The sequence below is a fragment of the Culicoides brevitarsis genome, chromosome 3 (assembly GCF_036172545.1).
Source record: "Culicoides brevitarsis isolate CSIRO-B50_1 chromosome 3, AGI_CSIRO_Cbre_v1, whole genome shotgun sequence".
In the NCBI taxonomy this organism is placed as follows: domain Eukaryota; kingdom Metazoa; phylum Arthropoda; class Insecta; order Diptera; family Ceratopogonidae; genus Culicoides; species Culicoides brevitarsis.
The window spans coordinates 2052075-2077666 of record NC_087087.1 but is presented as its reverse complement, the minus strand read 5'-3'; the positions used below and the strand labels follow the sequence as shown (position 1 = coordinate 2077666).

Genomic DNA, 25592 nt, shown 5'->3' with positions numbered 1-25592 from the left:
CTTTTCGTTGAACTTGACCTTGAATTTGTAGCGAAACGATGTAAATATTGCGAAAAGCAGGCGTCCTTCGAATTTTTATTGATATTCTAACACATTTGTTACGAGCGGCGATAAAAGTTTCATTGAGAGTAGTTACATTTTAAACTGCGACGAACGAACTTTAACGAATCTCTTCTCTTCTCCTTCTTTTTTGACTTTCTTCGTAACCCATCAAAATACAACGAAAACAAGTTATTCACAGAGGTAAATGACCAACGAAATTATTTTTCGGTTTTATACGCACTTTACGCCTCTCTGAGTTCGTAACGAGATCTGAAATTAAATAATCGTAAAATTGTGTTAAAGAAAGTATTTTTTTAAAAAGGTAAACAAGGAAATCCCTCATGAAACGAGGTTTTGAGGAGAAATAAAAACAAAAGACTCCAAAACTATCATTGACATAGAAATGCACTTGATTACAGACCCAAACTATTAATTAAGTGAGTGCTTTGGAAACTTAAAACAATCGTATCTCGCTATTGTTTGAAAGTTGTGTGAAAAGAAGAACGCGTTAAAAAGTCATCGAAAAAATTTTAAAAATTCAACAAAAGCGCATTTTGTAAAAAAATTAAGATTTCATGCAAAAGTTTAATAATATAATTTTTAAAATTGTTGAAAAATTTAAATAAAAATATTTGAATAATTTTCAAAATCTTCAAAAAAATAATTAAAAAATAAAAAAAAAAATTCTGCCAAAATCCTCTTATTATGAGGGCTCATGTACAGATTTTTGAAAATTGAGCTATATTACCGTTCTCCGTCTCAAAATAAAGGTTTTAATATTAGAAACAACTTTTGTTTTGGACTTTTTCTAAATTTTGCGTTTTCGATGTACAGGAGCCTTTTAAAGATGTTAGCAAAAAAAATTGATGAAAAAAAATTTAAGTCAAAATCCTCTTATTATGAGGGCTCACATACCGATTTTTCAAAATTAAGCTAGATCACGGTTCTCCGTCTCAAAATGAAGGTTTTGGCATTAGAAACAACTTTTGTTTTGGACTTTTTCTAAATTTTGCGTTTTCGATGTACAGGAGCCATTTAAAGATGTTAGCGAAAAAAATTGATGAAAAAAAATTTAAGTCAAAATCCTCTTATTATGAGGGCTCACATACCGATTTTTCAAAATTAAGCTAGATCACCGTTCTCCGTCTCAAATTGAAGGTTTTGGCATTAGAAACAACTTTTGTTTTGGACTTTTTCTAAATTTTGCGTTTTCGATGTACAGGAGCCATTTAAAGATGTTAGCAAAAAAAATTTAAGTCAAAATCCTCTTATTATGAGGGCTCATGTACAGATTTTTGAAAATTGAGCTATATTACCGTTCTCCGTCTCAAAATAAAGGTTTTAACATTAGAAACAACTTTTGTTTTGGACTTTTTCTAAATTTTGCGTTTTCGATGTACAGGAGCCATTTAAAGATGTTAGCGAAAAAAATTGATGAAAAAAAATTTAAGTCAAAATCCTCTTATTATGAGGGCTCACATACCGATTTTTGAAAATTGAGCTATATTACCGTTCTCCGTCTCAAAATAAAGGTTTTGGCATTAGAAACAACTTTTGTTTTGGACTTTTTCTAAATTTTGCGTTTTCGATGTACAGGAGCCATTTAAAGATGTTAGCAAAAAAATTGATGAAAAAAAATTTCTGCCAAAATCCTCTTATTATGAGGGCTCACTTTCCTTTTGTTTTGGACTTTTTCTAAATTTTGCGTTATACAAAAAATCATTTTTTAAAAAATCATTTTTTTCTAAAATTGTGCAATTTTAATTTCAAGTGTTGGAAATTGTTTCTGAGACTTAAAATATCATTTATAAATAAAATTTTTTAAAAATTAATCAAAAACTTATATTTTGTTTCTTATGAAAATTCGGAAATTTTCTTAAAAAGTTTCTTAAAAAATAAAAATTAATAAAAAAAAAATTAAAAATTTTTGTTCAATATTTTATCGTTTTAAATTTTAATTTTTAAAAAATTCAATTTTTTTTTGCATTTTTTTTTTAATTTTTTATTTAATTTGACATTTTTCGTCATTTTAAATTTAATTTATTTTTAATATTTTTAATTAATTTTTTTAAAAGATTTTTATAAAACTTATTTTTTGTAAAAATTTTTTTTTTTAAAACACAGACAGACCCAAAAATCCATTTCAGAGCCATTTTTTAAATATTTTTCTTGAATGCACGTTCAACTACATTTAATACGAGACAAATTGCGCTGCATGTAAATTCATACTTAATTCGATAATAACTATATAAATTTGCTCAAGTTTTTTTTCTCTAAACAATATTTGCATTGTTTGTAGAGAGTTGTGACATTTTAATGCCTTTTTGCATCATTTTCAGATTTTTCAAACCGTTAAACCGCCTTTTCTTTACAGATCTCGAAAAAACCCGACTTGGCATCTCTGATCGTTGCATTTACGAACGCATAAAATGTAAATCTCACAAAAACACCTTACTTTGTTAAAGTACTTTTTTGTGTGTGATGTGAATGAGTGAGTGAATGAAAGGGAAACTTTTGAATTTTTGTGTGACATACAATCCACGCACAGCTCATTTGTAAAAGAAATTCGTAAAAAAAAAAGTAAATTAAATATTACCGTATGTTAAAAAAAAGTGGGGAATCAGTTGTGTGCGCGCCCATCAACATCCAAACCAGGTAAAAGCAATTGAAGATTTTAGTTGAATTTGTGACGTCGTGCTGCTTTGTTTTACTTTCAACCACAAAAAATTTTAAAAAATCATGATTTGGTTCGATTATTTGTGTATTTTTTCGATAATTGTCGTCGGATTCCAAATTGTGCGTCGTGTCATGCCTTATATCTTCGTGACATTCATCGCGCCGTTCCTGTTCAAAGTTGATTTCAAGAAATACGGAGCTTGGGGCGTCGTTACGGGAGCAACTGATGGAATTGGACTCGAATATGCTCGAATGTTGGCGAAAAAGGGCTTGAATGTTGTTTTGATCGGGCGTTCACAGCTAAAATTACAAAAAGTTGCTGAAAGAATTGGTAAGAAAAATTTTTTTTGTCTTAATTTTTTTTTTTTTTTTTTTTTTTTATTTTTATTTTTTTTTTTTTTTGAATTTTAATTTTTTTTTTAAATTTTATTTTTTTTTAAATTTTAATTAAAATTTTAAATTAAATTAAATTTTTTTTTTTAATTTTAATTAATTCTTTTTTGTCATAAAAATTTCATTTATCAGAAGATTTTTTGTTAAATTTTTATTTTTTTTTAAATTTTAATTTTTTTTTTTTTTTTGAAAATTTTAATTTTTTTTTTTTAATTTAAATTTTTATTTGAAAATTTTAATTTTTATTTAAAAATTTTAATTTTTTTTTTTTTTGAAAAATTTAATTTTTTTTTGAAAATTTTATTTTTTTTATAAATTTTAATTTTTTACCTGTTTTAGAGCGCGAATCAAGCATTCAAACCCAAATAATTTGCGTTGACTTCAAAAATTCCATCGATATTTACGAGAAAATTGAGAAACAAATCAACAATTTGGACATTGGAGTACTTGTCAACAACATCGGCATCTCTTACAGCAACCCAGAATACTTCCTTCAGATCCCGAATCACGAACAATTCGTTTCCGACATAATTTCATGCAATATTTTATCCACGGTCCAGATGACGAAGATCTGTTTGTACGGCATGGCGCAAAGAAAGCGTGGCATTATCATAAATTTGTCATCCATGTCTGCGCAAATACCGTCTCCATTGTTGAGTGTTTACGCAGCTTCGAAGGTAATTTCGCTTTTTTACATTAAATTTAATTAAAAAATTCAAAAAATTTCACTTTTCAGGCATTTGTGGATAAATTTTCCGCTGATATTGCAACGGAATACCAAAAACAAGGCATTATTGTTCAATGTTTGGCACCCGGAACTGTCGCTACGAACATGACAAAAATCCGCAAAGCAACTTGGATGGCTCCAACTCCCGAAAAATATGTCGCAAGTGCATCGAGAACCGTTTTAGTAGCTGCCAATACGACCGGATATTTCCCGCATGACTTGATGAAGTTCGTAATTAATGACGTTGCGGGACTTTTTACGTCGCTTTTGTCGAAACACATCGTTTTTCGTCGCATGAAGTTCTTGCGGGAACGTGCAATGGGCAAAGTTGGTCAAGTTTAAGCCTTAAATTTAAAAAGAAGCTTTCTTATGTAATTTTTAATGAATAAAATTGAATTTTTGTATTAAGCGAGGAGATTTTTGCAAAATTAGACGTAACTGAGCAACATTGTGAATCCTTCATAAATACTTCTCAAAATCTAAAACAAAAATTTTTGTCAAAAATTGATTCAAATTTAAAAAAATCTTACTTCAGTCATTGTTTCGACATTCAAAGGTAAAATTCCGCCAATGTACAATTTGTTAGGATTTTGAGCTTTATGCAACATGAATTCGAGATCCTGTTTTTCTTTTTTTGACATCATGTGAAAAGGTACTTCGTAAATTGCTAAAAGAGCTTCGTCGTTCTAAAAAAAAAATTAATGAAAATTTTTTTTTTGTGAGAAAATTAACTTACTTTTATGTCGATGATTGTTCCGATGATACAATATTGACCTAATTGACAAAATCCGACGAGTAACATTGCGAAGCCCGCAAGCCAAATTCCCTAAAAAATATTTTTATAAATTTTTTTTAACATTTATTTCTAATTAAGACTTTTGAGAAACATTATTTTATGAATTTTGATAAATTTTAATTTTTTTAAATAATTATTAATAATTAATAATTTTTAAATTAAATTTAATTAATATTTTTTTATAATTAATTTTATTGAAGTTGAACTTTTAAAAATATTTTAATTTTTTTTTTTTAAATTATAATTTTTAATCAAAAATTTTCAAACTTGATTAATTTAATTATTTTGAATTTTCTTTTTCTAAATTTTTATAAAAAAAAAATATTTTAATTTTTTAATAAAAAATATTGATCTTCTATTAATTTTTTTTTTAAATATTTTTTTTTCTTAATTTTTATTATTTTTTGAAGGAGACAAATTATAAATTTTTGTAATTTTTTTCACTAAAATTTAATTTATTTTTTTTAGTAAAAAAGATATTTTTGTATTTTTGTGACTTTTCATAATTTTCTAAAAATTTAATTAAAAAAATATAAAAAATTGAAAAATTTAAAAAAAATATTTTTTCATATAAGAAATTTCGATTTACTTTTAAAATTTACATCTGTTGGAATTATAATTTATTTTTACTTAATTTTAATTATTTTTAATAATTTAATTTTTTTTTATCAAAATTTTATTTTTTTATTTCTAAATAATGTGACTTTTCATATTTTTTTTCTCAAAATTTAATTAAAAAAAAATATTTTCATATAAAAAATTTTTCATGTTCTTTTAAAAATTTAACTTATTGAACTTATTTAATTTTTTTCTTTATTTTTATTATTTTTTAACAATTTCTTGAAGAATGCTTATTTGTTAATTTTTAAAAAAATATTTTTTTTATTTAATTTTTTTTTATCAAAATTTGAAAAAAATTTTTTTTTTTAAATTTTGAGACTCTTGATATTTTTTTTCAATTTTTTTTTAAATCAAATTAAAAAATTAAAATTAATTAAAAAAAAAACTAAAAAATAAAAAATTTCTTACCCTCGTATTAACAAACAGCGAAAACACAATCGACCATGTACTTGACCACGCTTGAAACGTGCAAGCCGTCGCAAAACACTCATTTTGATGATTCATAAAATTCATGCAAACTTGATGCTCGACAAGAACTTCTCTCAATTTCGTTTCAACAACTTTCCTCTTCGAATTCAGCAATTGTTTGCTCAATACGAGTCCCAATTCAACCAAATTGATCCGAAACATATCCACAAATGCCGAATAATGCACCGAGAGGATCATAAAGTATCCGTCGTAAACCAACAATCCGTTCACCGCAGCAGCGAGGAGATAAACTTGATAAAAAGTGTTCACCAAAAAGCCGTAATTTGCCCTGTGATCGATTCCGGGAACGATGAGCGTGAGAAAAGTAACTTTTTCTTTGAACACAATGTAATACAAAACGGGATAAATTAGGACAAAAAGGACTGCTGTCGAGTAAATTACTGCCATTATTTTGAACATAAAAATTGATCGATCGATGCATTGTTCGAGAGCTCGACGTCGTCCCGGATGTTTTTGATATTTTTCGTGAATGTCAATTAAGAAATACGCTTGTTTCGTCATACTTTCGCGATTTTTCAGAGCAAGTTGCATTTTTGCCGTGCCCTGAACTGCAAATCCAAAAACCGCAACAACTTCCAAAATTTTAAAAAATTCTCGTTCGGTCCAAAAATAGTGAATGGTGTATGCGCTGCTGATATAAAGTGTTGCCAACGACAAATGAAGCACGAAAGTCCTTGCGTTGTACTTGAAATCGGGCGTCATGAGGTTACAGCCACACACGAAGGCGATTTTATCGTTCAAGAAAAATATTAAATTGCGATATTTCTCTGCGGAATTCATTTTTTGGTCGATTTTTGAACGCGAAATGCTAAAAAATTTCAATCAATCCGGATTTTTATAGAAATTTAGCTCGCATGTGGCATCCTGAGAGAAATGACATCTGCAAAAGAAAAACGGATGAGCAAAAAATAGGAATATTGACCGACACGAGGTCGTTTCTTACATCATTCAACGTCGCGTGTCACTCGAACGACAAAAAAAATGATGAAAAAAGACATTTTTGCATGTCAAACACGAGACAAGACTTGCATTTGACGCTTTTTCCATTAAAAGTTCATTAAATTTCCACTAAAATGCTCCTGTAAATAACAATTTTCCCTTCCATTGACACTTTTCTGACCCAAATCGTCGCATAAACAACGGCAATTATGCCGTGAGTCACCCCTTCGAACAACATTTTAATTGATCATCAATCGTAACTTGTGGCGTTTTAATCGTTGTTGTTCCTTGCCATGAGGAATTAGTATTTAAACGGACATCGAAAAGGTAACATCGAATAAAAAAATATTTTTTTCGAACGCGATGGGCGAATTAACAGCGGAAGAAGTGTCTTTAATTCAGAATATGTGGCACGTTTTGGATCGAAATTTGTACGATGTTGGCGATGTGATGCTTTTTAAGTTTTTTGAAAAGTATCCAAATTACAAGAAAATGTTTCCAAAATTCCGTGATACGCCTTTGAATGATTTGAAGGTAAATAAATTTTGACTAAAAAAACAAAATAATTTTAATAAAAAATTAAAATAAAAAAAAAATAAATTAAAAATATAAATAAAAGAAAAATAAATTTTAAAAAAATAAAAAAAAAAAAAAAAAAATAAAAAAAAAAAATAAATAAAATTTAAAAAAATAAAACTAAATAAAATAATTTTTATTTTTACAAACTAAATTAATATATTTTAATTAGGTAATAAAAATTATTTATCTATTTTTAATTAAATTTTTAAAAATTAATTAAATAATTAAAAATTAAACAAATTTTTAAATTAAAAAAAATTTTAATTAATAAAATTATTTTAAAATAAAAAAAAATAAAATATAAAAAAAGATATAAAAAAATTAAAAAAAAAAATAAATTAAAAAATTAAATAAAATTATTTAAATTTAAATTATTTTCAATTATTTTAAAATAAAAAAAATAAATTTTTTAAAATAAAAAAAAATAAATTTAAAAAAAATATTAATTTTATTTAAAAAAAATTAAAATTAAATAAAAAAAAAATTAATTTTTAAAAATTAAATTAAATTTATTTGATTAATTGATATTATTTTAAAAATTATTTTTGTGATTTAAAAAAAATATTTAATTAATTAATTTTTTTTCATTTTTTCAAAGGGTTCACGAGCATTTCGCAACCACGCTTACCAAATAATGGTTCAATTCACGAAAAGTATAAATCTTCTCAACAAACCGGGCGGCATTGAGGAAATTCGTGCTCTTTGGAGGGCACATGGAGAACTTCATGCCAATTTAAACGTCACAAAGCAACAATTCAATGTAAAAAATTCCATTTTTTTATGAAAATTTTTCACATGTCAAGCTAAATTTTAGGAAGTACGAGACGTTATCATCACTGTCATCTTGGAAATTTGTAACATGACGGAGGTTGAAGAGATGCGCATTGCTTGGAACAAGTTATTTGATGCCGTTTATGGATTCTCGTTCGAAACGATGTACAAGTAGATGCCATCCAGATAACTTAATTTACATAAAATCGATTAATTTTCGTGTTTGTCGTAACGAAATCGATGTTAAGTGTCATAAAATTTGTAGTTGATGCAATAAATTGTTTGCTTTTAGTACGATTTGGGGATCATTGAACTTGAATTTCCACGTTTTTGTCTTAATTTCATCAAAAATTTTCAAATTTAACAATTTTGTTTGAAAATATTCCATAAAATTGAAAATTTTAACGGTTTTTATGTTTCATGAAATTCAAAAAAAATTAAATTTTGACATTTCTCTTCGCTGTTTGACAATTTCGTGTTCAAGCTTCGATGTCAGCTCCTCAAAAACAATATTTTTAATTAATTTTCGTTCATTTTTTAAATAAAAAATTAATTTTTTATTAAATTTCTTACCAAATTTTCCAAATTTAATAAAAATCATCTCAAATTTACTCCAAAAATCGAATTTTAACGTTGAAACATCTTCCACAAAAAACATCAAAACACATCTGGCATCTGTCAAAGTTAATTAAATTCTCAGTAGAGACGAATAAAAATGGCAAATAGACCTAAATCGCCAGTTGGTACTCCAAAATCCGACAAAGATGCTTCTTTTTGGGACAAAATAGGCACTTTAGGACGTAAAAAGAACATCAAACGAAGTAAGTTTATGATTTTTTGTCATTTTTGCCGAATATCAATGGAAAAAAGGCAAATAACTGTACTCGATGAAGTTTCGCTGTGATTGGTTGACCATATTTGGAATAAATCTCGATATACAAAGGATTTCCTGTGAATTTCCCATGGATTTCATGCCAAAATTGTGATTTAAAGTGAAAATTTTCCATTTTAATAACTTTTGATCCGGGAAATTCTCCTGAAAAGACAAAAAATTGTTAAAATTTCTTTCGTACTGACAACCTACACAAAAAAATTACGTCATTTTTTGTTTAATTTCCTGAAATTTTGTTTTTGTTTACATTTTTTGCCTTATCAAAAATTCACACCTTTCCTCTTTTATTGCAGTTCAAGAAGTCGAAGAAGAAGGCAAATATGCGATTGATTCGCCCGGCGTCTTGCAAAGCATCGAAATCCCGCCAGAAGATTACAATTTGAAGGATAACGAATCGCGTTCGATTATTCAGCCCGCAAGTACGATTCAACCGAATTTCCGGGAATTGTTGAAAGTTTTAATTACGTGGATCAACGATGAGCTTGTCGAAGAGCGAATTATCGTCACAAATATCGAGGAGGATTTGTACGATGGACAAGTTTTGCAAAAATTGTGGGAAAAATTGACGGGACAAAAGTTGAATGTGCCCGAAGTCACGCAATCGGCAGAAGGGCAACGACAAAAACTGCAAATTGTGTTGAATGCCGTGAATCATGTAAGAAGATTTTCATTTTTAGATGAATTTTTGGTTGAAATGTTTGAAATTTGGTTTTAGGCTCTCGGATTTCATCATGAAACGCCCAAATGGACTGTTGAAAGTATCCATTCGAAGAATGTTTTGGCCATTTTGCATCTTTTGGTGACACTTGCGAGACATTTTAGGTAAGAATTGTTAACTTGATGAGAAAAATTATTAAAAAATTTCGATTTTTTAATTTTTTTTAAACAAATTGTTCATAAAATTATCAAAATTTGTCGATTTAAGAAATTTTTCTGAATTTTATTTTAAAAAATTAAAAATTGACATCTTTTGAAGAAAAATTAAATTTCTTGATGAAAACTTTAAAATTTTGTTTAAAAAAAAATATAAAATTGACAATTTTTTTGAGAAAAATTAAATTTTACGAGATCATTTTTAAAAATTTTTGTTAAGAAAAAAGTCAAATATTAAAAAAAAATATTTTGAAAATTTTAAAATATTTATATTTTATGAAAGAAAATTAATTCAGCTTTTAAAAGATAAAATTTGAAGAAAACCAAACAGAAAATAAATTTCTCAAATAAGTTTTGAAAATTTTTCTCACATAAAAAGTAGATATTTAATTAATTTTTTTATTTAATTAGATTTTTGATAATTTTTTAATATCCATTAGAGAATTTTATTAAAAATATTAAAAATTCTAATTTTTTTTGAAGAAATTTAAATTTATAAAGGCAAATTTTTCAATTTTATTTAAATTCAATTTTAAAAAATAAAATACAAAAAAATTAAAAATAATTTTTTAACAAATTTTAATTATTTTTTAAAAATCAATGAAAAAAAAGCAAAAAAGTTATTGCAGGTTCTACCCAGGATCGAACTGGGATTTTTGGATTCAAAGTCCAATGTACTGACCATTATACTATAGAACCCTATTAATGTATGACGGATAAATACGCAAGACTTTCGTCTCGAAACTCATTCAACAGATGACGAAAACAAACAGTTTGCAATTGTGCATAAGTCTAAAATGAGTCGCATGAAATTGAGATTGGAAATCGCCTTCACGCTGATTGCACACAGCCCATTTCACAATTGCAAATTTGTGACAGCCCCGAGACACAGGCGGCACAAATTTCTAAATGTGCGCTGGACTTGTTCATTCCCGAGTAAGTGAGACGAATGAAAATGATAACATCAGTTCATTCATGAATCATTCAAGCGCTATTGAGAGACATGTGTTGCGTTTTTATCCATCATATGTTTATAGGGTTCTATAGTATAATGGTCAGTACATTGGACTTTGAATCCAAAAATCCCAGTTCGATCCTGGGTAGAACCTGCAATAACTTTTTTGATTTTTTTTTTCTTAAAATTTTTAATAAAAATTGAAAATTTGTTTAAAAAATTATTTAGTTTCATGATTTTTCATTTTTTTTAATAAAAAAATTATATGAAAATTCACATGAAATGTAATTTTTCGTCAATGATCGTCAATTTTTATTTTTTTTTTTAATTTAGATTTTTTCATAAAAAAAAATAATATTTTTTCGCCTCACAAATTTTTTTTAAATTTATTTCAACCTTTTTCTTAACCAAAATTGAAAAAAAAGTGTCTCAAAAATTTAAATAAATAAATATATTATTAAAATTTATTTTTTTTAAAATTAATTAATTCATTAATTTAATTTAATTTAATTTATTTAAATAAATTTTATTAAATAATAAATTAAATTAATTAATAATTTATTATTTTTTTTAAAATAGAATTTAATATAATTATTTAATTAAATATTTTTAATTTAATTTTAATTTAATTTTTAATTAATTTTTAAATTTTTTTTTTAAACTTGACAATTTTTAATAAATTTTCTAAAAAAGTTTATAAAATTATCAAAAATCGAATTTAAAAAAAAAATATTTTTTTTAACGAAATTTTTGAAATTTTTTATCAAAATATTTTTTTTGTTACAAAAATTAAAAAAATTAAAATAATTTAATGAAATTTTAATTTTCTTACCATTAGAGCTCCCATTCGTCTTCCGGAAAATGTCACCGTTACAGTTGTTGTCGTCTCAAAAGCCAATGGAAAATTATCCGCAGAGTAAGTTTTCCCATATTTTCCTCAAAAACTCAAATTTCTCACAAAAAACTCTTTTTTTCAGCAAATACGAGGAACAAGTAACATCCCAATATGACGATCTCGGTATGCGATGCGAGCGTGACGCCTTCGACACTCTCTTCGATCATGCCCCGGAAAAACTTGCCGTTGTCAAAAAGTCTCTCGTCACTTTCGTGAACAAACATCTCAACAAACTCAACTTTGAAGTTGCCGATTTGGGTTCTGACTTCAAAGATGGCGTTTATTTGTGTCTTCTGATGGGACTTTTGGGAGGATTTTTTGTTCCGTTGTACGAATTTCATCTGACGCCAAAGGATCTCGAACAAATGGTTCATAATGTGGCATTTTCCTTTGAACTGATGCAGGATTGTGGCTTACCGAAACCCAAAGCGCGTCCCGAGGACATCGTGAACATGGATTTGAAGTCGACTCTGCGTGTTTTGTACAATCTATTCACGAAATACAGAAATTTGGCTTAAATTTTACTAATTTTGGATGATACTTACACGGAATTTTAACAACAACGACTACTTATTTGGAGTTTTCTTGTACTTTTAACACGAAATAATCCATTTTTTTGCTAAAAGTGCCTGATATATGATAGTTAAGTGCCAATTTTTGTCTCTTTTTGAACTACTGATAAGCAGAAAATGCCTTTAACAATTAATTTTTAGTATTTTTATGTAACAAACGCCTTATTTTACTCTAATTATTAACAATTTTAACGAAAATTTGTGACAAAATGTTAATTAATGAACAAATAAAATAATTAATATATGTTAGAAACGTAATTTTTCAATTTTTCGGAAATTTTTCCATCTATTTGAAGGTCATCGATTCATTTCAAACAATGCCCAATTGTTCTATTGTTCCAAATAATTGCATTTTTTCCTCAATTTCACAAAAAACTCCAATTTTTGGTAATATATAAAAGTTTCGCGATCCAAATTTCATCAGTATCGAATCAATTTACGATGAAATTTCTCTCAAGTCTCGTTTTAACCGCTTTCGTTGTGACTTTGTTCACTTCCGCAGCATCAGCTGCCAAAAAAAGTTCTTCCGCATCAACGTCGGAGAAGCAAAGCTCTTCAGCAAATTGCTCGGAGCGACTTCCAATGTCTGCCTTGGATTGTTGCAACATGCCTCAGTTCATGAGCGAAGTCATAATTACCGGATGTCGTGCCAAAGTTATGCAAAAACTCGCTGGCAAACCCCGAAATGGGCGAATGGAAGGACCTCCGGAGGAATTTTTCGATTGTTTGCTCGAAACTTCGAACATGGGAACACAAAAGAAGGGAAAACTCGTGATTGACGAAAAGAAATCTCTTGAATTTCTGACAGCGCAATTGAATGAAACGACGAAGAAGGATTGGACAAAGGCAGTAACTGATGCGAATGCTGCTTGTTATAAGGCTTATAAGAAAAATAACAATAATAAGGAGTTTTATGATTGCACTGTCAAAGAATTATATGTCGTAAGTTGAAAATTTTTAAATTTTTTAATTAATTTTTTTTTAATTTTTCATCAACATTTTATTAAACTTTCTCAATTTTATTTTTTTTTTAATTTTAAATAATTTTTTTTTTCAATTTTAAAAATTTTTCGTCAATTTTAAATTTTTTATTTAATTTAAAATTTTTTTTTCAAAAATTTTTTTTTCAAAAATTTTTTTTTATTTTATTTTTATTTTAATTTTTATTTTATAATTTTAAAATTTTATTTTCAATTTTTTTTTTTAGTTTTTAAGGTTTTATTTCCATTTTAATATATTTTTTTTATTTTTAAATTTATTCTTCAATTTTTATTTTTTTTTTCAATTTTAAATTATTTTTAATTTTAAAATTTTTTCTTCGAATTGTAAATTTTTCTAAATATTGTAAAATTTTTCTTCAATTTAAATTTTTTTTTTAATTTTTCTTCAAAAAAATAATTTTTTTTTTCAGAAATGCCCCAAATTCAGCAAAAATGGAGAATGCCCTAAATATCAAAGTCACGTTAAAGCTTGCAAAGTATTGAAATTGGAATATCCGAGACCTCAAGGCGTTCGTGGAAATGGAATGCGTGGCAATGGAACTCGCGGAAATGGGCCTCGTAGAAATGGTACTCGCCCAACAGGAGGAAAATTTTTCTCAACAACAGCCGGCGCTAAATAATAAAAAAAATGATTTCATGATGCAGAACTGAAATGTGCAAAGTTCAATAAATGTCTCACAAATTAGTGAAATGATAATTTTTTTTTTTTAATTTTTTTTAAAGACAATGATCGTAAAATTTAGTTTTTTATTCCGTATATCAAGGGAGGATCCAGGAGGGGGGCATGGGGGGCATTTGTCCCCCCCTTTCAGCTCAAAATATACTAAAAATCACAAAAATTACCCAAAAATTGACAAAAAAGAAAAGAAAATTGTCAAAAAAGATGATTTTATGTTGACTTGCCCCCCCCCCCCCTCTTTTAGCTCGAAATGTACTAAAAGTTACAAAAATGACAAAAAAGAAATTTCTTTATTTTTTTTTGCCCTCCCTTCAGAGCTAACGGGATCCGCCCTTGCCGAATATGAAAAAAGGCATTAATTTTTTATTATTTTATGTACCTAAAAGTTAAAATTTCTTATCAAGAGTTTAAAAAAAATTAAATTTTTTTCCATTTTTTTTAATATTTTATGCCCTCAAAAGATGAAAATTATAATTTTTTATGAATTTTCTTCAAAATTTAATTTATTTTGTTTTTGAAATTGAAAAAAAAATGTGAAAAAAATTAATCAAAAGTTCCAAAAATTCTTAATAAAGTAAAAAAAAAAATTATCAAAGCTAATTCATCTAATGAAAAATGACTCACATCAGTCAACGCATCTTCGTATCATCATCGTCGTCGATTAAGGGATTTACTTAAATTCAAATACATACATACAGCAGCATTCTATAACCCTTTTCAAATACTTTTCCATCATGCATTGGAATATGAGTTTTTTGAACTTTATGTCTGCTTAAAGTTACTTTATTAACTTTAGTTTAAACCTCAGACGAATATTTATAAAAAAAAATTTCCAACTGTACCAACTCGGTCTATATGAGTTTTTTGAACCTTGATTTTTTTTGATCGACATCAGTCAATGCATTATCATCGTCGTCGTCGCTTTTATTATTTTTTTTTGCTATATTACAAACTATTGCATTTGAACAAAATAGACACCTGCACATTCGACAGAGAAGATTATGAGTCATAAACTTCGTCGCTCTACGAGAAAAAAATTATGCATTGAAAACTGTGTTCTCTGCGTTCTTATGAAATACTTTTTTTATAAAATGAAAAAAAATTACACTTTGTGAACGATGATGAATATTTTTATTGTTTTTTATTTATTTATCTTCTTTGATTTTTGTTAAAAAAAATTGGTTTCAGTAAATTTTTTCGTTAAAGATTCCTTTGAAAAAAAAAATACATTTAAAACTAAATGTCGACAAATTTTAAAAAATAATTTTTTTGAAAATATTTTTAGATTCGTAAATTTATGTTAAAATTTTATTTTCAATACAAAAATTACTTATTTTTAGTAAAATTTTTAAAAATTAACAAAAAACGGTCGTGTTTGATAAAAATTTAAATTTAATTAATATATAGAGTCTTTATTTAATATTTTTTTTTATTTCAGAAAAACATTTTTGATCAGTACAGGAGTTTTCGTTGAAAACATATTGAACTTTTAACAAAAAAAAATAAAAGTATGAATTTGTTAAAAAAAGCAACAAATTTTCTTAAAAAAATTAATTATGAAACGAAAATTGATAATTTTTGATCGTTTAAATCAAAAACTTGACCCATAAACGTCAAAAATCTCGTCAATTTGCAATAACATCAACATTACCTTTATTACTTTTGTTACGAATATCATGTCAACTAAGTATCGCGATCGCACATGTTCTCGTTATACGATCACTTATATAATTCAATTAGCTCCAATTTATTATAATGTGCGTCGAAGTGATAAAAAAAATCGCAACAACTCGGGGGAAAAACATAAATAAACAAACGAGCGTTCCCCTTGTTGGCAGTTGACACTGAATAATATGTTTGTTGTCACTTGTTTGCTGAATTAAATTGAAATTGAGCAGTTAACAGTCGTCATAAAGGCCATAAACATGATTTTTTTGATAGGATTTTAATTGAATTGGGAAGAAATTAAAGTGAGCGTATGCTAAAGTCGTAAAAAAGTGATCTTTGTCACAAAATGATGGATTTTTTTGCTTTTTTGTCTTATTGAAGATCTCAAAAAAACGTGTTTTGGTAACTAATCATCGAGCTACTTGAAGGAAATAACAACGCAAAAGATCTAAAACATTGAAAAATATTAACCAACGTTCTTTGTCGCTTCAAATCATCATTACATTAATATTTAAATTTGAGTAGCGAGAAAAAAAGTGACGTTCAGAAAAGTTCTCGTTTCGCGTAGCGGTTAGAACAGAGATGATCGTGTACAGTTTTGCACAGATGACGGGGATGGAGTGTTATGAGTGCTCAATAAGGGCAAATTTCGATCAACGAGGAACTTTTAGTAAGACTTTTCAATATTCACAAGTATATCCCATAATCTAAAGTAATTTAATTTGAAAAACCTCAATTCATCAAAAAGCTTCTTCAGGATTTTTTAAAACTTTCTTTAAAAAATTCCTTTGATCTTCAAAATTGATTTCCTAAAATAAAAAAAAAATTAAAATTAAGTTAAAATTAAATTAATATTAAATTAAATTAAATTAAATTAAAATTAAAAAAAAATTAAATTAAAATTAAATTAAATTAAATTAAATTAAATTAAAATTAAATTAAATTAAATTAAAATTAAATTAAATTTCGAAAAAATCTTACCTGTTTAAATCCTCCAATGAAATATCCATCTCAAATACGTCTCTGTCCCATACGAACAAGCAGAAAATTATTATTATTTATGATTTTTTCCTCGCAACTACTTATAGACGACGCGAGATACGATGACCGGTGCGAGTATTGAACACACATTCACATCGTACAACAATAATAATAAAGGGAAAAAGTCATATAAATTGCGTTATAGACAAACAAATACTTCAGTCTCGTTACTCATTTCAAACTATTAACAACTCACAAGATATTTTTACACACATCAAAATAATCATAACAATAAATAAAAACAATTGTTAGAGATATTCCAGAGAAATATTTCGCAAAAGTGCATTTAAATTTTCTTACTAAAGAAAAAAAAACTGTGAGAATTCTGAATTTAGTCAGTTGATATAAAACATTAAGGTAAGTTTTTTTTTCGATAATTATTATTTTTGAGCCAAATCATTTCCGGATCACTGAAAATTGTTCACGTTGATAGCGAATGCTCATTTTTTTTGCAAAAAAATATTTGTTTAAAATATGTACAAATTTAAAATAAATGTGCGAATAATTGAGTCTTTGAAAACAAAAAAAATAATAAAATGCGGGAAAAACACAAAGAACGTTTTCGCAAGTGTTTGAATACAAAAAAATTGATTATTTAGAATATTTTTCTTTAATTTTTTTTTCTAAATAATGAACATATTTAAAAATATATATTTGTACATTGAGCTATTCGCTGTGTAAATAAAAGCAAAAATTTAGAGTAATATTTGTAAAAGCGGAAAATTTGACATTTCAATGTCAATTATCTCGTCATTATTTACTTAAAAAAATATTTTTGCTCAAGTGAATGATGCTTGAAGAAAATTAGAAAACATTAAAAAATGGAAAATTTTGTAATATTTTTTTACACGTGAAAAATAGAGTTTATTCAACTTTATCACATATTTTGGGAAAATTTAAATTTTTTTAAGAAAAATGTTTTTGACAGGAACTAATTTGTCAGCTGTAACATTTTTTTTGCTTAAATTTATTTTTAGGATTTTTTCTAAATTTTGTATTGCGATTTGTGGTTTATATTATTCATTAAAAAGTTTAAATGAAAAAATAAATGAAAAAAATTAAATGAATTAATTTTTGTTAAATTTTTAATTTATTTATTAAAAAATAATTTTTTGTATATTTTTACCTTAAATTTAATTTTTTTTAATTTAAAATTAAATTTTTAACATTTTATTTAATTATAATTAAAAATAAATAAAAAAAAATTATAAAAAAAATAAATAAAAAAATTAAATAATTAAAATTAAAAATAATTAAAATAAATATTTTTTTAATATAAAAAATTTTATTGAAATTGATTAAATAATTTTTATTTATTTTATTTTAAAATTAAAATATTTTTTTTAAAAATTTAATAATTAATATTTTTAAAATAAACATTATTAAATATTTTTAATAAATTTTATTCAATTAAAAATAAAAAAAATAATAATAATAAAAATAAATAAAAAAAAAATAAATTAAAAAAAATTTTAAATAAAAAAAATAAATAAAAATAAAATAATTAAAATTTTTAAATTAAAAATTAATTAGCCTTTAAATTATCAATTTCGAAAATATAATTTATGAACTTACCGGTTGAAGAATTCTCCGAATTCCTTTGTAAAAGTCTTTCCAATGAAAAATATTTATAATTTTTCCTCAAACAATGAAGAAAGTGTGTCATGTGCTTTGTGCATCCCTTCATTATATTTTAAAAAGCAGATAAAGAAACGTCTATTTCAAGCAAACAAACAATCAGATGATAACTGATGTCAATATTTACGAGATTATTTTTGGTTCGCATTGATTCAATGCTCTTTACAATCAACAACAACCCAATATTTGTTAAATTCTTGTAAAATTTTCCTTATCTTTCTTCAACTTTGAACAAATTGATGATAAGTAACAAGACGTCTCCATCTAACATTAAAAATGCATCTCAACACCTGCCGAGACTATTCCACGCAATAAATTACTCAACTCTTGAGTCGAGTCACCATCGCGACGACTATCAATTGAATAAAATCCGTTTGATGACTTTTGCTGCATAAATGCATAAATTTCGCTACTTTTGTGCGAAGTTGCTTGCCAAAGACAAATCGCGCGTAACTAATAATCGTTTGAACTTGTTACTTGACAATGACATTCAAACCTCGCGTGATTCCGCGTTAAGATTTACGAGTTTGTATCGAGCTATAAATAAATCACACACAATGATGATGACATTAACACAAACGGAAAAAAAATCCTGAAAACGAAATTTTTTTCTTAAATTTCTCTTGAGTCCCAAAGCGATATGCGATTAATCAAAAAAATATTCAGAAAAATAAAAATAAACAAAACTGACCTTACTCTTGATTCGAAATGTATCTTCTTCGTGCGTAAAAAAATGCACGAGAATCGTGTCATGTCATCAATTTTGGACTCACGAAATGTTAATTAGAACACATTTATTTGGGAAAATTTTCACGAGACTTCATAAAATTTGATTTTTTTTAATTTTTGACATTTAAGTCTTCTAAAAAGGGATTTACACGAAATTTTCCTCAAACCTTCATTGAAAAAATTTTCAATATTTTTGTCAAAAAACGTGATCTGGCGTACTTTGCATCAACTTAACGGATACTTGCAATAAAAAAATGCACAATTTATCGCCAGACAAAGTAAATTAGCGAATTCTGTTCAAAATTATCACCTTTCAATAGGCAAATATCACAATATAAAAAGGTAGAAACCCATCTAAAGATCATTTAGTTTGTTTACAAATAAGAAACGTGTCGGAAGTAATTATTAATTGAAATTTTTTTGACAAAAATGAGACCAATTGTGTTAAAAACGTGGAGTGACAGAGTTCAAGACTCGTTAAAAGCTCATTCAACGGATAGTTTGTACTCTACGTCGAACGATAGCAAGGTATTTTATCGTAAAAATCGAAAAAAAAAATTTTTCATTTAAATTAAAATTACAAAAGACAGAATCTGAGGAAGAAGCTAATCGTTTTAAGCTCGTAACAATGGGAGATGCTGCCAAACCGAGCAAAAAAAGTCGATGTCGAACGGTAAAAACGAAACAATGAAATAAATCTACGTAAATTGATCTCAATGAAATGATTTGGTCTCGTCGCTATCTAACAAAGTATCGCAATTTGCATGACATCACGTCATCCTAAATTGTTGCAATTTTCCTCTATGATCTATTCTACTGTTTTTTTGATTAATGCAAATTGTAACTAATTTTACGAAATTGGGTTTTCAGATGTCACACACGTTAGAAGAGTCACCAAATGCGCGCATTAACAAGCACGTACTTGATCGTTACACGTCCCTCCCGTTGCCGGATGGAAAGATTATCGCGACATACATTTGGATCGATGGCACAGGCGAAAATCTCCGTTGCAAAGATCGTACCTTGGATTTTATCCCGAAGAAACCTGAAGGTGAGTTTTTTTTTAAATTTGCTTGGTTTGGATTAATTATTATGTTTTTTTTTTTTGTTTTTTTTTTCAAAAAAAAAAAAAATTTGAAAAAAAAATTATGATTTTGGCTGAATTTCATCTCCTTCAATTTGCTTCGTTCTAAACAAAAACAAATTACTGCAAATGAAACCTGAAACCTGTTTCTCCTTTAATAGCATGACACAGCGCTTGTTAGAACGATCAACAAAGCACGAGAGATGTTTTGTTTTGTTTTCATCAGATCAGCTGTTGACTGCTCGTCAAGGGCATTCAAAGCACTTGTTTACAGTTTTTTTTTCTCTCTGTACAACAACAACAGTTGTGTGTTGATCTAAGTTGAGACGAGCGAAAACAAAATTAATTACATGTTACTGTTCCTTGTTTTTAAATGGCAACAACTATGCGGCATCGTGTTAAGTGAAAAAATATGCAGATTTTTGAGTTGACGATGTAAATAAGTAGTTGAGTCGCCATTCGTCTCTATCTGAAAGAAGAAAAAAAATGAAATTGGTCAATGATCTTTTAATTTAACTTTCGATTCGTAGACAAAATTTAAATTTGTTGAACCTTTAATTGACTTGTTATGACGTCAAAGTAATTTATTTAAAAAAAAATTATAAATATTTTTTTAAATTTTTTTTAAATTTAATTTTTTTAAAATAAATTCAAGAATTTTTTTTGACAAAAATTTCTTCTTAAAAATTAATTTAAATATTTTTCTTAAAAAATGTCAAAATTTCTTCTTAAAAAAAAAATTAAAAAAATTATTTTTTATAAAAAAAAATTAAAAAAATTATTTTTTTAAATTTTATTTGAATTTTTTTTAATTAATTAAATTTTAATTAAATTTATTTAAATTTTTAATTTTTTAAATTATTTTTCACAAAAATAAGATAATAATTTTTTAATTTATTTAAAAAGAAAATTGAAATTTTTTTGAAAAAAAAATTTAAAAGATTAAAAAAAATTTAAAAAAAATAATAAAAATTAAAAAAAAGATCATAAAATCTAAAAAAAAATTTTAATTTCTTCTTAAAAAAAATTAAATTTTCTTCGAAAAATATTTTAAAAAATTAAAAAAAAAATTTGAAAAAAAAAATATGAAATTTCATGACAAATTTGGATACTTTTGATAAAAATTTAAAAAATCATGAACTTGACATCAATTATTTCAATTAAAAGATCTTTTAATTATGTAATTAAATGACATCTCGCATGTCTCTCCCAATGTCTCAAATTAATCATCTCAAACACACGCAAATCCTGTTTCTCATGAAAAATTATCTCAATTTAACTTTTTTTTTGATAACGATTTCTCTCTTACCTACGCAATAAACTGCTCATTAACTTAACATGAAACGTAATTTCAGGTAATTTTTTTGGTTGTTGAATCCATTGTTTGATTTTTGCTTCAAAAGAATTGACAACTCGTGTTTAGTTACTCTGAAATTACGAATTATTTAATTTTTTGTAAAAAAAAACATGTTCTAAGAGGAGTAACGAGTAACTCGAAATCAATTCGACCTTCTACTGTCCATCCAATTTTTTGTTTCGAGTCTTCATGAATGAAATTTTAGAATTATGATTAATTGGTTTCGCGTTATTTTTTGCCTCGTTTTGTAATTAAACGACGAAATAGGTCGCGAGGCGTTTCTCGAGTTTGCATTGAACTTGATTAGAATAAAGTGTGAATTGTTTATGAGTTATGCGAAGTAAGTCGACTGCAATTAGTAAATTGCGTTTTTATCAATGACTGAATGCACGATGATGCAATAAGATGATAAGGATTTCATCGGAAATGAATCATCTTTTTTATTGATTCAGCGAAAGTGTGATTTACCCAAAAATAGCGGGTTTCAATGCTTTTTTTCTTTAATTCTATAATTTTTTTTACTTTTTTACGTTTTTTTTAAAGAAAAAACTTAAGCAAGAAAAAAAATAAAAATGAGATAACTTAAATATTAAGTCAAATTCATTAAAAAATTTTAAGTCAAAATTTTAAGTTAACTTAAGTCAACTTAAGGAGAAAAAATTAATTAATTTTTGACTTAAAAATCTTTTTGAGTAAGTAAATAATTTAGTAAAGAATTTTTTTTTTTTCAAAAAAATTAAGTTTTTGAGAAAGTCAAATTAAGTCATTAAATCAATTTAAAGTTTCAACTAAACTTAAAGTTTTATTTCTTTAAATAAAAATAATTTTTTTAAAAATTTAATTTTTTAAGAAAAAATTTTTTTTAAAATTAATTAATTTTTTCTCCTTAAGTTGACTTAAGTTTCTTGCTTAAGTTTCAAATTAAGCTTAACAAAAAAAATTTTTTTTCGAAATTTTGAAAAAACTTCTTTGAAGAATTTTTTTATATTTTTGTTTTCTCTCACCTTAGGCAAGATAAAAATATAAAAATGAGAAAAATTCATGAGAAGTCAAATTCATTAAAAAACTTTAAGTCAAAATTTAAAGTCAACTTTAGGAAAAAAATAATTAAATTATGACTTAACAACAAACATTTAATTTAATTTAAAAAAATTAAGCTTTAAGTTTTGACATTAAGTCATTAAGTTGACTTAACTAACTTAAAACTTAATTTCTTAAAAAAATTAAATTTGCCAAAAATTTCATTTTTTAATTTTTTCTCAAGTTATTCAGTCAAAAATTTTAAGTTAAAGTCAAAAATAAAAATCAAAAAATTTGAAAAAAAAAATTGTTCTGAAAAATTTTCTCAATTTAAAAAAAAACTTACCTTTTTAAGAAAATTTCCAAATAATTTTTCATTTTTCTTCTATCATTTTAGAGCTTCCTGTTTGGAATTACGATGGCAGCTCAACATACCAAGCTGATGGCAGCAATTCCGACGTTTACCTGACTCCAGTTGCTATTTACAAAGATCCATTCCGTCGTGGCAATCACATTCTCGTCCTCTGCGAAACGTATCGTTATGATGGCACTCCCATGGAATCCAACAAACGCAAGCATTGCAAAGAGGTATGCGACAAAGCGAGCGCTGACCAGCCTTGGTTCGGTATTGAACAGGAATACACGCTTCTTGACTCGGATGGGCGCCCTCTTGGATGGCCCAAAAATGGATTTCCGGGTCCTCAAGGCCCGTATTATTGCGGCGTTGGCGCAGATCGTGTTTATGCTCGCGACATTGTTGATGCCCATTATCGCGCTTGTTTATATGCGGGCGTCAAAATTTGCGGTACAAATGCCGAAGTGATGCCATCGCAATGGGAATATCAAGTTGGTCCGTGCGAAGGAATTTCCATCGGAGACGATTTGTGGATGTCGCGTTTCTTGTTGCATCGCATCGCCGAGGAATTTGGAGTAATTGTCACTCTTGATCCGAAACCGATTCCCGGGGATTGGAATGGAGCAGGCGCTCACACAAACATCTCGACAAAACAAACTCGTGCTGATGGCGGCATTGAAGAGATCGAAAAGGCAATTGCGAAGATGTCGACGAAACACGAAAGACACATCAAGGCGTACGATCCGCGCGGAGGAAAAGACAACGAACGTCGATTGACGGGAAAACACGAAACTTCGTCGATCACGGAGTTCAAACATGGCGTTGCGCATCGCGGAGCATCAATTCGTATTCCGCGCGGTGTTGCTGACGTTGGCAAGGGATATTTCGAAGATCGTCGCCCAAGCTCGAATTGCGATCCGTATTCCGTTATTGATGCTATTTTGACTACCATCAGCTTGAACGAGTAAATTCTGAAAAAATTGAAAGAAAAATTTTATGAAAGACAACTTTTTTTTACTCTGAAATGTTAAAATGATACCAAGAATGTAATTTTATGAGAAACTTATGAATATTAAAAAACGAGAAAAGCACAAAAAATCTAAAATTGTTAAAAATTTTAAGAAATTAAAGAAAATATAGTTGATAGAATCGTTATTGCACATGAAAATTATGAGTTTCATTTTAAAATTTTGCTTAAATTAATTTTTAAAAAATGCTCAGAATTGATTTTTTTCTTGAAATTAATAAATTTAAATTTTAAAAAATTAAAAAAAAATTTTTTTTTAAAAAAATTGATTTTTTCATTAAGTTTTAAAGAATTTTAACCCGAAAGGCTATAAAATGTTAAAGAAAAATAATAAAAAATGGGTTTAAAGTTCATTGCATAATTTCAGGTAAATTTTTTAAAAATAATTTTTAGGTGTGTAAAATTGATTGCATATTTTTTTGTTAAATGAAAAATTGTCAAGGTCATGTGAAAATATTTTTTTTAAATTTAAAATTAATTCTTTTTCATGAGAATTTTATTTTAAAATATTTTTTTTTTATTTTAATTCTTTTTTTTTTATTTTTTGAGAGCAAATTTAATTTTTTTTTAATTTTAATTAATTTTTTTTCATGAGAATTTTATTATTAAATATATTTTTTGTTAATTTTAATTTTTTAAGAGCAAATTTATTTTTTTTTAAATTTTAATTAATTTTTTTTCATAAGAATTTTATTTTAAAATAATTTTTTTGTTAATTTTAAATCTTTTAAAATTTTTTGAGAGCAAATTTATTTTTTTTTTAATTTTAATTAATTTTTTTTTTCATGAGAATTTTATTATTAAATATTTTTTTTTGTTAATTTTAATTTTTTGAGAGCAAATTTATTTTTTTTTTAAATTTTAATTAATTCTTTTTTCATAAGAATTTTATTTTAAAATAATTTTTTTGTTAATTTTAATTTTTTTTTATTTTTTGAGAACAAATTTAATTTTTTTAAAAATTAAATTCAAAAATTTGCCTTTTTTGTGAATTAAATTTGTTCTAAAAAAAAAATTATTTTTTGACAAAATTTATTAAAAATTTACCTTTTTTTATGGTTTTGAATTTTTTTACTGCAAAAAAATGTATTTTTAATCCATAATTTTGTATGCTTCACAATAACACAGCAATTAATTTCCCTTTTTAATTTGCATAAAACTGTAAACAATTCCTTATGTCATTCACTCCAATTTTATTTACGACCCATTCATGATGCAATAATAACTGACGTTCTTCTATTCTCGGTTCTCATTGCTCGCAAAATACTTTTCTGTGGATGGAATAGAACTTAATTAATTACGAAAAATATAAAATTATATCTGCGGTTATGCTCAAGTCTCTTTCTTACTATGTTGCATTAAGAATTTTTTTATGCGTTCACTCTCCTCGCCATCAACTCCAACGCGCCAACGACGATTGTTATTGCGGAAAAGAATCATAAATACACATAAAAGTTTTTTTTCCGCTTTGTTCCGCTTCTAATGAAAGAATTGTTGTTAGCTGCGTTGCCCATGCCCTGATTTCACATTTGAGAGAAAAATTACACAGACATTCTTCCCGTTCTGCGTTTTCTCTTCATTTTAATTATTTTATTTATCATTATCTTAATTTATTTCAAAAAAATTGCGAAGAATCTTCTGCGGGGCAACATTGTATGCTGATTTGATTATATAACTGCAAGGGAATTTTTTTTCTATTTTTTTTAGATTCTTGACATGAATGCATAAATTTCACTAATTTTGAAATTTTTCATGAGAATTTTTGTAAATGTC

The 25592-nt window shown here is 26.2% G+C and overlaps 5 protein-coding genes and 2 non-coding genes across 9 annotated transcripts; 5 read left to right on the top strand and 2 right to left on the bottom strand.

Annotated features, from left to right (window-relative positions):
- Window positions 1–144: 144 nt before the first annotated feature.
- On the top strand, window positions 145–4194 carry LOC134834874 (very-long-chain 3-oxoacyl-CoA reductase-like). 2 transcript variants are annotated; one of them, XM_063849677.1, is made up of 5 exons: window positions 145–243; window positions 2417–2697; window positions 2897–3049; window positions 3451–3788; window positions 3848–4194. In XM_063849677.1, the coding sequence occupies exons 3-5, from the start codon at window positions 2971–2973 to the stop codon at window positions 4178–4180; spliced, it is 750 nt and encodes a 249-aa protein (XP_063705747.1). In that variant the 5' UTR covers window positions 145–243; window positions 2417–2697; window positions 2897–2970; the 3' UTR covers window positions 4181–4194. The 2 variants fall into 2 exon arrangements, with proteins under 2 accessions (XP_063705747.1, XP_063705746.1); XM_063849676.1 differs by having other exon boundaries at window positions 2417–3049.
- Window positions 4195–4266: 72 nt separating this feature from the next.
- Window positions 4267–6524, bottom strand: LOC134833559 (odorant receptor 67d-like). Its single transcript, XM_063847920.1, has 4 exons — window positions 5664–6524; window positions 4575–4664; window positions 4369–4524; window positions 4267–4317 (listed from the first exon to the last, which is right to left on the bottom strand). The coding sequence occupies exons 1-4, from the start codon at window positions 6522–6524 to the stop codon at window positions 4267–4269; spliced, it is 1158 nt and encodes a 385-aa protein (XP_063703990.1).
- A 522-nt stretch (window positions 6525–7046) lies between these two features.
- Window positions 7047–8231, top strand: LOC134833558 (globin CTT-VI-like). The gene is made up of 3 exons (XM_063847918.1): window positions 7047–7217; window positions 7861–8022; window positions 8066–8231. The coding sequence occupies exons 1-3, from the start codon at window positions 7047–7049 to the stop codon at window positions 8123–8125; spliced, it is 393 nt and encodes a 130-aa protein (XP_063703988.1). The 3' UTR covers window positions 8126–8231.
- A 510-nt stretch (window positions 8232–8741) lies between these two features.
- Window positions 8742–12454, top strand: LOC134834107 (beta-parvin). The gene is made up of 5 exons (XM_063848656.1): window positions 8742–8854; window positions 9219–9580; window positions 9641–9747; window positions 11592–11669; window positions 11731–12454. Exons 1-5 carry the CDS (start codon window positions 8749–8751, stop codon window positions 12164–12166), a joined length of 1089 nt encoding a protein of 362 aa, XP_063704726.1. The 5' UTR covers window positions 8742–8748; the 3' UTR covers window positions 12167–12454.
- On the bottom strand, window positions 10426–10497 carry Trnaq-uug (transfer RNA glutamine (anticodon UUG)). Its single transcript has one exon. It is a non-coding gene; the product is annotated as a tRNA-Gln (tRNA).
- On the top strand, window positions 10836–10907 carry Trnaq-uug (transfer RNA glutamine (anticodon UUG)). The gene has a single exon. It is a non-coding gene; the product is annotated as a tRNA-Gln (tRNA).
- A 4331-nt stretch (window positions 12455–16785) lies between the features above and the next one.
- On the top strand, window positions 16786–23972 carry LOC134834590 (glutamine synthetase 2 cytoplasmic). Of its 2 annotated transcripts, none has more exons than XM_063849320.1 (3): window positions 16786–16966; window positions 19847–20027; window positions 22835–23971. In XM_063849320.1, exons 2-3 carry the CDS (start codon window positions 19847–19849, stop codon window positions 23758–23760), a joined length of 1107 nt encoding a protein of 368 aa, XP_063705390.1. In that variant the 5' UTR covers window positions 16786–16966; the 3' UTR covers window positions 23761–23971. The 2 variants fall into 2 exon arrangements, with proteins under 2 accessions (XP_063705390.1, XP_063705389.1); XM_063849319.1 differs by lacking the exon at window positions 16786–16966 and adding an exon at window positions 19351–19504 and having other exon boundaries at window positions 22835–23972.
- Window positions 23973–25592: the final 1620 nt, after the last annotated feature.